Source organism: Lepisosteus oculatus, chromosome 13 (genome assembly GCF_040954835.1).
Source record: "Lepisosteus oculatus isolate fLepOcu1 chromosome 13, fLepOcu1.hap2, whole genome shotgun sequence".
Classification (NCBI taxonomy): Eukaryota; Metazoa; Chordata; class Actinopteri; order Semionotiformes; family Lepisosteidae; genus Lepisosteus; species Lepisosteus oculatus.
Genome location: NC_090708.1, coordinates 10533539 through 10545115, shown reverse-complemented (window position 1 = coordinate 10545115; position 11577 = coordinate 10533539). Strand labels below are relative to the sequence as shown.

Below are 11577 nucleotides of genomic sequence, written 5' to 3'. Positions count from 1 at the left end.
CACAGAATAAAGTTTTAAAAGATGTCAAACACAGCTTGTCAGTAAACACGTCTGCTACTATAGTCCTTGTATTTAGTAATAATCCAGTTACTGAAGTCCAAGAAGTCCAATAACTACTTTGTATTTTTTGACAGCCTATTTATTTTTCTGAAACCACCAGGGCATTTGTTACAGAAACACCATCTTCTGTCTAAAGAAAAAAATCATTGAATAGTAATAACACGAGTATCTGCATATAACAAGTATATTATTGATACTTAAAAATGCTCATATATTCTTTTGCTTTGCTTCTGTGTAAAGTTATATGTGTTGATGAAGAGACAGTAAGCTAAGACTCTTCAACTCATTCTAAAAGTTGTCTGTTCTTTAAAAATAATAAGTTCCTTCTGAGAAAAGAGGGTAATCAGGAAAGTTTTCTTGTGCACATGCTGCTTTAAGAGCAGGTGTTCAGCTGCTCCCCAGCGGGAAGCTGACGTTAGTCCCAAGTCCCTGAAGAAACTAAAAATAGCAGAGAGAGAAAGACAAGCGGACTGTGTTGAAATGACTCTGCACAAGCTTACGAGATGGTGCCACCCTCAAGTTCTACCAACAATTTGCTTGTCCTCCAAATCACTTACTCAAGATGTAAAGTTGCCTCCATTCATCTCTCAGGTACGCTTGAAATCTGTGAAGTGTTATTAGTCCTGATCCTGTGCAGCCTTTAACCTTAACTGGTATGGCCTTCTATACCAGCTTAACAGCTTGCTTTGTTTCTTTTATATTGAGCTTCAAGTCGTTATTTTATTGAAAGACAAGCCTATGAGCTCCTAAGATAAATGCATAGGTGGCATTTGAGATTGTAATGTACAACTTGCTTCTTCAATCTAATCTTCCTGCTAAAGGGAAAATCAGTATTTCTTTCATATTTAAGAAAACATTTCCAAATGAGACAATAGAACGTCAACAGAAGCAGACAACAGAACTGTCCGAAAATTGTACCTTAAAATATACTTCTTCTAAATAATATCTATTCTAATTTAAACTTTACTGAACACATTTATTAGAACCACAGTCGTAAGAAAGTGGATATGTTCTAGTGAACTAAAAACAACAACCAAAGATGCCAGTATTTCTGCCATAGCAGTAGTGTTACCTCTATTAAAAAGGTATATATTCTTATGTTCTCTTTGATATACTGTGGCCATGAAAAATAGTATTATACCCAAATTATTTATATGAACATCGTTTGCTCTCTGTATTACAGTTTGCCTGTTTTAGTGAATCAGTGATTTTATTTAAACATTGTTTGCATGTCATAATAGATACAATAGGTTTTGAAAATTGTTTTAAATGACTTGATTAAAAACATGATTAAAATCACAAAACTAACAACTATTTTCATGATGTTAATCTGGAAAAATACTCAATCCACAGAAAGTGCATAGTGAGAGACTTTTGAAAGTTGTTTTTGAATCCTTTATGATTTGGAATGTCTCCATAGAATCAGAGGTCATTAATGACTTCAATCATTTCTCTTTCTTATTAATAGATAATTCAAAGTTATGATTTCCTCTTTATTTCTGATACATTTCTGATAAATTCCATATCCTTACACATATTCAAAGGAGATTTTATTGGTATACAAATTAGTTGCCATACCATTTGCCTATTAATTTGGTCTGTGAATATTTAACTGTGATTTTGACCCATATGGATTCTGAAAAATTCATACCTGGATCCAGTGCATCTATAACAAAACTATTTTTAGTTTGCAGTGCTACTGCATGGCCACGTTTTCTGTTGCAGTTTCAGTGACAGGAGGTATTGTATAAATTCTTTCAGGAAGCTATATTCACTTAGTTACAATGTCTCCACATGATAAGTGTTGAATTGTATAACTAGTCTACTATAATAAATGTTTTTATGTCCTATTAAAGGCCCTAGGTTCCCCAAAAATAAACAGCACTTACATTTTTTGATTAGTTTTTGTTTTCACTGACTTTATTCCCGGACAGCACCTCAGCAACTTTGGCTGTGCGTTCGTCTGTCTTGTTTTGGAATTTCATAACCAGAAATGCAGCTGGAATTAAATTATGGCCTGACGGATTAACTGTTGTTTCGTTTTGTTTTTTCCTTCTGCTACCTCAGAATCTTTTTAACAAGCTTTGCCGGTAGTTGCTGGTCACAGAGAAGGAAGCCATGGTGCGCAATGTGGACGACCTGGACTTTTGCCTTTCCTCACATCCACAGAGCATCCTGGATGGACTGCGCTCACTGTGCTCCCACCCCAAGCTCTTTGACGTGACGCTGAGCGCTGGGGGGCGCGAGTTCCCCTGTCACCGCAGCGTCCTGGCCCTCTGCAGCCTCTACTTCCGAACCATGTTCTCGGGCAACTTTGTGGAGAGCATCGCCGCCCGTGTGGAGCTGCACGACGTGGACCCTGACGTCCTGGCCACCCTCCTTGACTTTGCATACACGGGAAAGCTCACCATCAACCAGGGCAACGTGGAGGGCCTTATCCGCACCTCCAGCCAGTTGCAGTTTGGGGCAGTCCGTGCCGTCTGCAGCCGCTACCTCCAGCACCAGATTGATGCCACCAACTGCCTAGGTATCCTGGAATTTGGGGAGACACATGGCTGCCCGGAGGTAGTGGCCAAAGCCAGTGGGTTCCTCGTGGAGAACTTTGAGGCCGTGGCCCAGGAAGAAGAATTCCTGCTGCTGAAGATGGAGAGGCTGGTGAGCTGCCTCTCGGAGGACAGGCTCCAGATAAGGGATGAGCGCAGTCGGGTGGAGGCAGCCCTCAGCTGGGTAAGGAAAGACGAGGCCACTCGCCTCCCCCACCTCCCAGAGCTGCTGAGACTGGCCCGGCTGTCTCTCCTGCCCCGGGAATACCTGACTGACATCCTCCTGAAGGACAGCCTCGTCCAGCAGTGTCAAAGTTGCAGGGAGGCTGTGGAAAAGATCCACAGAGAGGTCAGTACAAGGCACAGGGATTAAAGGTTTAATTTCTACAGCTCTCTTTTTGGTGTAAGGCCATGCTCTTTCTAATGATTGATTCTTTTCCCCTATTTTTTACGTACTTTAAATTATTTGGTACTGTGAAAGTAAATTTATTTTACTTTTATATTCATAAATATCTTAAAGTGAGCAAAGGAGACATTTTATTCTCCCATATTTTTACTTACAGGCAGTTTAGGTAAGCATTTCAGTGCTGATACTGTTTGTCTTTGTAATTTATGTACAAAAATTCCAACCCATGTGAAAGTGCCTTTTATTTTGATGTTTTTATAAGTTGGAGATGGGTCCAGGAGACGTACCGCATGGTAAACCCCACAATCCCCAGCCCAACCTGCAGGAGGTGCTCTTTGTGATAGGGGGGCGATCTCTGGATGACTCAGATGATGAGGATGAGGAGGAACAGGTGGAAGGGAGAGTAATGAGGCCTGCGCACAGGAACACAGCCTTCTATAACACAAAAACCAGTGAGTGCCCAGGTTCAGTTCCGATTAATCTACCAGTTAAAGGAATTCCTTGCTGACTCCCATTGTAACCAGACCATTTAAACATGAAACACACCTCACAGCCCTTATTTTGGATTAAGGTTCTTACTATTCCAAGTCACCGGACCACGTAAAACCACAATATTGTCATAAATGTTTTTGGAAGAAAAAATTCTCGCATGACATTTTGCTTAGCTTTCCCAAATAACAGAATGGGCAATTTTTGGTTTCTATTTGGGGGGAAAAAAGCCATTTACCTTTGTTGTAGCAGTTTAATATGTATTTCATCTTTTGCAGACTTTCTTGGGTGAATATTTTTCCTTGACATTGTGCAGAAATCTGAATACTACATCCATTGATTTGTAGTGGTGTTGCAGCACTTGTTTGTGACAGTCTTCTATACAACACAAACTGCAATAGGAAATGAAACTGGGAATGATGAGTAATAATAGGGGTTAATGCACAGACTCACTGCATTCTCTGTATATCACTTTCATTTTTTTAAATACTTTTGTGAATATTGAAAGCTCACTGAAGCAGTGTTTACAGGGACACAGTAGGGACGGAGTAAAGGCTTTGTAATTGACCATTCCCACATAAGGTGGCCAACAAGTTCCTAAGCAGTGCTTTGAGAAAGCTTGATAGTGAGTGAGTGGGAGCTATTGTTAGGTATCACATGAAGCTGTTGAGCTTGGCAGCTTGAAGTAATTTTCTGACTATTTCTATTTCTGTCTGACAGGCCAGTGGACTCTGCTCCCTGACTTCCCAGACTACAACAAGTGGGGTTTTTCTGTGGTCTCCTTGAACAATGATGTGTACGTCACAGGTGGGTTGCACCTAAAGTAAATCCCTGGCATTAGTAACTTTAGAGGACTTAAAAGTAAAACCATCATCATCTCATATATTACAATTTAAAAAAAAACATAATTCCAAGTTCTATAAATATAGTTTAACTAAAGCAGTGCCCACATTTGGAAAGATGTCGCCTTCTTTGTGCTTATTCTGCAAGAATGTGAAGTGAATGATAAATGAGTGCATGTGCTTTTCACTTACAGCCAAGGATCTGAAGGGGCTTAAAGAGACTCCCCCAATGAACTAACAATACCAGTCTGAATGTCATGAACTCCTGGACTGGAATGTGACCAGTATTCAGTCCCCATGCACATAGCAAACAACAATTCAGAGATAGGAACCGCTAGAATAAAAAATAAAAATATCAGCTTCTAGCTACAACTGTGAAGGACGTCTGTTGATGTTCAGCTCTGATAGTCGCTTCTGTTCAGGTAATTGTGATAGTAGTTGGCAAAAGCCCAACTGACATTGTTAATTATCCCTTCAGGAGGCTCCAGGGGCTCTCGTACCAACACATGGTCGACCACCCACACCTGGAAGTACATCACGCGGGAGGGGAAGTGGGTGATGACTGCTCCCATGCTGAGGCCCAGGACCAATCATGCCTCAGCTGCACTGAATGGAGAGATATATGTCATTGGAGGTAACAAGGAGAGAAAGAAACATAGATCTGAGGCCCCATAGGAGATTGAGACAGATTGGGAGTGTCTCTGATACCATGTGCCTATCTCAGGATCTGTGTTAGGGTTAGTATTTGGGAAGGATACTGCTGAAAGATATGAAGGTGATAATTTGCTCTCTTCCAGTAGTAACAAAACAATTGAAACAATGTTATTAAACGGTTCTGCATGGAAATCTTCAATGATTCTTATTTATTTAGTTGTTTTTTTTTTTGGTGGGAGAGATGCAACAGACATGACCTCTTCAGTTTATCCATCAATGCAAAGATGTGTGAAGTATATTCTTGGGAAAATGTCCTGTCTTGAATTCTTGTCTAGCAGAATTATCATCACAAGGAAAATCAAATTGGTTAGAGATTTCAAGTAAAGTATGCAGGTCAGGGAAGTGGAACTAGGAGACAAGAGAGTCCAGGGTTTGAGATTGCTAGAACAGATGTCACTGGTCCAGGATTCTAAAAAGAAACCTAAGTGTCCTGCTCTGTTGAAACAACAACCCTTTTTTTCAGGCACTAGTATGGATTTTGTGGAGGTGGAACACTATGATCCTTATAGTGACAGCTGGGCTCTCACTGGCCCCACTTTGAAATACGTCACTAACTTCACTGCCACTGGCTGTCTGGGCAAGCTGTACGTCATTGGCTCTTGCGCAGTCAAATACAACGCTCTCACTCTTCAGTGCTACAATCCTGTAACAGGTAAGTAATTGTCAAAGCTATTTGATCTCCTTCTGTGTGGTCCTTCTTTGCCACTTCTGCACAAATATACACAGTGTCCTTAGGAAGCCGTAAGGGCAGAGTATCTCTTCACTTATAAACCTTCATGGCCAAGAGCAATGGTGGATTGGACCTACAGTATGAAAAGCACAAATCCATGATCTGTCATTCCCATTATTTACTTTAGTCTTGTCAAAGAAGTGTTATGACACCAGCCTTACCTACAGTGTTTTAGTGATCTTGTCATGCCCAGTACACCTAGAGGGCACTCTACTTCTCTTCTGTTCCTAGTTCCCTGTGATTATTCATGTCTTTCTGGTGTGTCTTGTTTTGTAGCCTATTTACTTCCTGCTTCTGCTCTGCTCCTTGCTCAGCATTGTGGTTCGAATGTCCTGAAACCCGCCTAGCACCAGGTCGCCCCACGTCCGTGGCCTGAGGGAATAGGTTTCTATACGGCATTTCCTGAACAGCTGAGCCCGGGCTTACCCCTGTCTCACCGCTACGCATAGGGTCTTTTTCCGCTTTCCTGCCACTCCACGGTTCGTCCCTTCAGACATCCGTGACAGACCCTGCTTGGGTGTCCTTCAGTTTGCTGACTTTTGTCCCATTCTCTCTGACAGATGGATGGAGTATCATTGCCTCTCCCTTCATCCCCAAATACTTGTCGGCCCCTCGCTCTGTCTCTGTGGACGGAGTCATTTACCTGATAGGGGACAACACCAAAAAGATGTACACATATGACCCTGAGGCCAACATGTGGCAGAAGGTGAGGACTGTTCAATTCAAAGAAGAGGACCACCTTTGCAGATTTGAACTGTTCCATTTCTAAGCTATGCTGAAAAGAAAAGAGACACAGCATTTTGGCTGTGGAGCCTTCTGACACCTGAAGAAAGCTCCACAGCCAAAACGTTGTCACCCTTTTCTTCTTTTCAGGATGGAATAAGCCTTTACTTGTTCCTTTGCAGCCTACGCATGCTGACATGAACCATTTCTAAGCTATAGAACCAAACAAGCTGTTCCTGCTTCTTCTTTTGCTAACAGCTTATTGTTTTTACAGAAACCTAGAGTGCTGTACATCCTTAACTCTTGGTAAAGGAGTGCTTCATATTCTCAATTCGTAATATACTTGTAAATACTTCTGAATTTCTCTTATCTGATCCTCTCTAATCCATTGGTATTGAAGGTTGAAACCTTTACTTTCATTTTTTGCACTTAAGAACCGCAAATGAAACTTAAGAAAATAATACGGGTGACAGCAACAATGAAACCAAAGGGAAGAGAAAGAAAATGCTCTCAGTAGCCTCGTCTGCTTGTATACATCTTTCTTTCCGAATCTGTCTCTGTTTCCCTTTCTTTTTTTCCCCATTTAACTCAACAGTGCTGTTGTTCTTTCTGGCTCTGCAGGGTGGTGAATCTTTCCTCTCTTCCACACACGTGAAATGGTGTTTCCCTTCTCTCTTGCTCTCTGTTTTGGCTCCCAGGTCCAGCTTCTTCACACCCTCCACGAGAATGGCAGCCTGGTGGTGCTGGGCGGACAGCTGTATGTGACAGGTGGGCACTGGAAAGGAATGGAGGGGGAGTATCGGGTGGAGATGGAGGTATACAACTGCGCCTCCAACGCCTGGCATGTGGAGAGCTTCCTGCCCAGGCTCTGGTTCTACAGTGGCTCCTGCGCCATCTTTCTAGACCCCTCTCCATGGACAGAGCCTTTTCCAGCTGATGAGACCTAGAGGATGAGCTCATCTTTGGCAAGAACCTGCGCCAGAATCCGTGCTGAGCGATGCTGTGGTTGTATCACATTTGTCGATTCCACCATTTATTTTGTGAGATTATAAACATTTTGCTTGCATTAAAGGGACAACACCTAATGGATTATTTAGAACCTTATTGTTTGGTTTCCATTTTGATTTCTAGACATCTAGAGCAGACATATCGAATGTTTTTTAGCATGCAGAACTTCTGTTTTATCCTTGAATCCTGATATTATTGTATTATTGGTATTGTTATTGAATAACCAACATTTAAAATAAACTAGGGCTATTTCCGGAAGGGCTGAGGAAGATTTTTTTTTTTTAGGATTTTAGTATTACTGACGGTTTTCTACTGCTTTTATGAACTCCAAATTGAAATAAATCTCACAGACTGGAACTCGTGTTTTGACTGATGAATGTCAGAGAATAGACGTCAAATACAGTATCTAGGAGCCTTGTGTGAGAACAAGTATTTTTTTACAGGCTATAAGAAATAGGAAATGAAATGGAATCAATAAGAAAAGGAAAGATTAAAAAAGATTTTCAATACGTACACTAGGTTAGATACAGCAGTAAAAACGCCTCCCATTAGTAATAATGGTATTCAGAAATAAAAACGTTAGTGACACTGTAACACATTTTCATTTAAAAAAAAGATTTGTCAGTCTAGTTCTGAAATAGTTCTATACAAGCTGAAAGGATATTGCTTGCACGTAGAAGGCTAAGGTTTTTCTGCATTCCTCACCGCATTCCTGAATTAAAAGAACAGATCACCTGGAGGTATAATACTCTTATGCAGTTTAAGCTGACACTCTGCCAAAATAAACAATGGATCTGAGAGGAAAGGAAAGCAGTGGATTTCCTAACATGCGATGTAGAGGGATAGCACTGTCGATTTCTCCTTTATTAATGGATTATAAAGGGATGCTGCCAGAAATGAAAGCACGACTCCCGCTGTATATTCTTGTTATCCCGCCGCCCCTGTCCTGCCAAACGCGAATACTGATGACCATTATGGACAATCACACGCCCGGGGTTCGCAGCAACTCGTTTTTTTTAAAGTTGCCCAGTCGAGTGAGTTTCCTGTTGCGTCCTTTTGCTATGGAAACTATCCGGCTGGCGTTCTATTTCTATGACAACGATCGGGAGAAAGCGTCGAGCTTCCTCAGCAACCAACGCTGAGACCTGCCTCGCGCACTGCACTTGCATGTTTGAAGTTAAAAGCCCAGGTAGCAGATTCTGGTGAAAATCAATTCGACCCTAGAATGAATCTTTTTTTGTAAAAAACGTTGCAGGAAACTTTATCGTAAGGCATCCTTTTTTTTCCCCTCTTCATAAGAAAAAAAAACTTTATTGTCATCCTGCTTAGCCATACACTTTGTTACTTCTGAAACAGGAGAACTGTAGCATTTACGTACCTAACAACCGCCTTTTGCTCAAGAAGTACTAATCCTTCGGGTGTGCATCTTCCAATGAGTTCAGAAGCCGAGCAAAGCATGCAAGCAGAGGGACTGGAGGCTGTCATTCAGGTAGGGGACTCGGCGTTTATAAACTGGGGGTGGCAAGAAACTGATTTTGATTTGTGCCAAAACGGTGAGATCATTTCTTCCAATTTGGGAAAGTAGCTGTGTCTATCCCAGATTGGAGGTCGTCGTCATTCTAATTAGCTGCCGAAGCCTTCGTTTTTGCTCGAAGAATGAGATTGTTTTGTTCTGGAGGGGATGCTGTCCGTTCCTCCTCCACTGTAGTTAGATCAGGACAATCGCAACCGTGGAGGACAGGGTTTACGAAAACTGCACTGTTTGCAAACGCAGTATTTTCCTCTACAAAACTGCAATGAAGTGCAAAGGACAAAGGACAGGAACACTTATTACACATGATACCACACTATGATATAAGGACTGGTGCAGCCAGGACAGGAGATTCCCTGAATGTGGGTGTAGTACTTGAGAACACGTGGGGAAGCAGATTTAAAATACCTTATTAAACAGCTACAAAAGGGGAGAAACTCAATGTACAAGCATGCATCTTTTAGTACCCAGATTCTATGCGTTGGGCACGGACTTCTGTTGGCACTTCAAGGTAAAACCCACGTCCAACGCTGTTACCCAATTTTCCCAAACAAAATGTCCACTTTAAAGGACTTCAGAGATGAGCTCTCTGTAGCCATTGGAGTGTGGCGCGCAGCTCTGAAGGGCCATTGGACAGTATCAAAAGAAATCCCCCGTGTTTCGCTGCGAGAGGTCCTCTCAGAGGTCTGAGTTGACGGAACGGTAAAATGGAGCGCGTTTGATGCACGGCGCTCCTCTGGCTGTGTCACCGCAGAAGCTGGAGGAGTCGGTGCTGAACCCTGACACCAGCGGGGATGAGAGGAGCTTGACCCTGCGGGGCCACGGGAGGGACAGTCCGGCCACCCCAGTCGCAGCTCGCATCCGTCAGATCGTCACCCGCAACTTGGCTGACCAGCCGGCAGCAGGTACGGTACCTTCTCTCTCTCCAAAGCCCGTTCCTCAACGCGCCACGGCACTATAGGTAAATGGGACACTACAGAAACTCGCTGTAAATCATCATCCCACAATCCTCCTTTCTGCATTCCACTGTTCCGTTCCACACGTTCCATCACTTTAGAACATCGATCTCCAGAGCTCGAGAACAGAACCATCCTTTAGAACTGAATTGGTTTTTTTTTCTGTGTGTGGTTTAAAAATGTGTCACAGTAGAAACCCCTTTCAGTTACTACTGTGTACAGTGTGCGGTTTGAAGTGGAAAAATAGGAAAACTTATTATAAATAATCCAAGAATAAATTAACAACAGAACACGGACATTTTAAGTAACTTTATAAATTCCCGGAAGCACTGAACTGGAACAGATTTGGCGTTTGACTAATGTAATGTCAAAAGACTGTCTCAAACATTCCACCAATATCATTCTGTGAAGTGTCCCTGAATTGAAAAGTAACTCAATTCAATTTAAAATCAAAGCTATATCAAGTTATTTTCCCATAGCTAAACTCTGGCATAGACTACATAGCTCTACATACCCCCCGAACATCCTGTGGACAAACGTAGAGTTTTACCACCTTTGGCCTAGCAGGTCCGTAATCTGAAGTGCTCTCTGCGCTTTGGAGTCAGGAAAAAAGATTGCTTGAATGAGTCGGAATTTCTCAACGAACACCTTTGACGGACTATGGTTCTGAAGTGCACAATGTCAAGAGAAAGATAGCGGAAACAAATAACAACTTAAAAAAAACAATTAAAAAATAAACGCAAAAAACACAAACAAGAATAACAAAACAAAAAAATGAAACGCAAACAAAAACGTAGTCTCTTTCTAGTTTAGCTCCAATTGCTTTATAGTTCCTATAGTCAGAAAATAATATCACTTGAACCCGGGCGAGTTCGTCACGATACCGTGTGTCTTCACGCCTTGTCGGGGTTCAAGTGCTCAGAAAACTTGGAATAGGACGAGTGGAGGATTGTGGATTTTTTTAATGATTTGTCGGCCTTTCTCCTTTTCCACCAGCAGAGGGTAGAATTGCTTGACACACGATAAAGAGTCGCTTTGTCGTGGAAATGCGTACAAATGGTTATGGATTAACTGCAAACTTGTTCTTATTGTTAAAAAGGACTAAACAAGTAAAACCATAATGTAATAATGTAATTTCCAAAGGAACTTGCTTAAAAATGTAGCATTGATTTGTATATGCATTGTGGAGTATTCACAGGTATTCGAGTCAAAGATTATTAAGTTATGCATAGGAGGAAATCTATTTCCTTAGCAGTATTTGGTATAGTTCAGTTTGATTTTTTCTTCTCTTGGGTGTTTATGTTTTTTTTTTGGGGGGGGATATATCCATAAATCAAATCAAAGATGACGTTTAATTTTAAAAAATGCGTAATTGCAGCATTGAGAACCACAATTAAGGAATTTCGGTTTTGAGTGTTTTGTAAAGTTTTGGGCAAGGTGAGGGAGGGAGAGACTTTATCGGCTCGAGACAAGTTGTGTCCAGTAGGTGCGTCACAGTGGTGTCTTCAGCCCATTGTAAAACAATGAAGGGAGCACAAGACAGTCAGATCATGTTGATGGGCGGTACAGAAGTGA

At 41.7% G+C, this 11577-nt stretch overlaps 2 protein-coding genes across 4 annotated transcripts in view; both read left to right on the top strand.

Moving 5' to 3' along the window:
• Positions 1-512: 512 nt before the first annotated feature.
• klhl30 (kelch-like family member 30) lies at positions 513-7611 on the top strand. 2 transcript variants are annotated; one of them, XM_006637656.3, is made up of 8 exons: positions 513-651; positions 2128-2952; positions 3272-3461; positions 4219-4305; positions 4819-4974; positions 5518-5706; positions 6345-6490; positions 7206-7611. In XM_006637656.3, the coding sequence occupies exons 2-8, from the start codon at positions 2179-2181 to the stop codon at positions 7452-7454; spliced, it is 1791 nt and encodes a 596-aa protein (XP_006637719.1). In that variant the 5' UTR covers positions 513-651; positions 2128-2178; the 3' UTR covers positions 7455-7611. The 2 variants fall into 2 exon arrangements, with proteins under 2 accessions (XP_006637719.1, XP_015216563.2); XM_015361077.2 differs by lacking the exon at positions 6345-6490.
• A 1043-nt stretch (positions 7612-8654) lies between these two features.
• crocc2 (ciliary rootlet coiled-coil, rootletin family member 2) overlaps positions 8655-11577 on the top strand; it is a 40284-nt gene continuing 37361 nt past the window's right edge. For both annotated transcript variants that reach the window (XM_006637742.3, XM_015361351.2), the window contains exons 1-2: positions 8655-9004; positions 9801-9951. In XM_006637742.3, the coding sequence (XP_006637805.2) occupies positions 8948-9004; positions 9801-9951 (208 nt within the window). In that variant the 5' untranslated portion in view covers positions 8655-8947. The remainder of the gene's footprint in view (positions 9005-9800; positions 9952-11577) is intronic.

What these genes read in the sequence shown, in the direction of transcription:
- klhl30 (XM_006637656.3), top strand. Translation starts at nt 2,179, where the DNA reads ATGGTGCGCAATGTGGACGACCTGGACTTTTGCCTTTCCTCACATCCA. An exon ending in TGGAAAAGATCCACAGAGAG is followed by an intron (nt 2,953 to 3,271) that starts GTCAGTACAAGG and finishes TGTTTTTATAAG; the next exon opens with TTGGAGATGGGTCCAGGAGA. An exon ending in AGAGATATATGTCATTGGAG is followed by an intron (nt 4,975 to 5,517) that starts GTAACAAGGAGA and finishes CCTTTTTTTCAG; the next exon opens with GCACTAGTATGGATTTTGTG.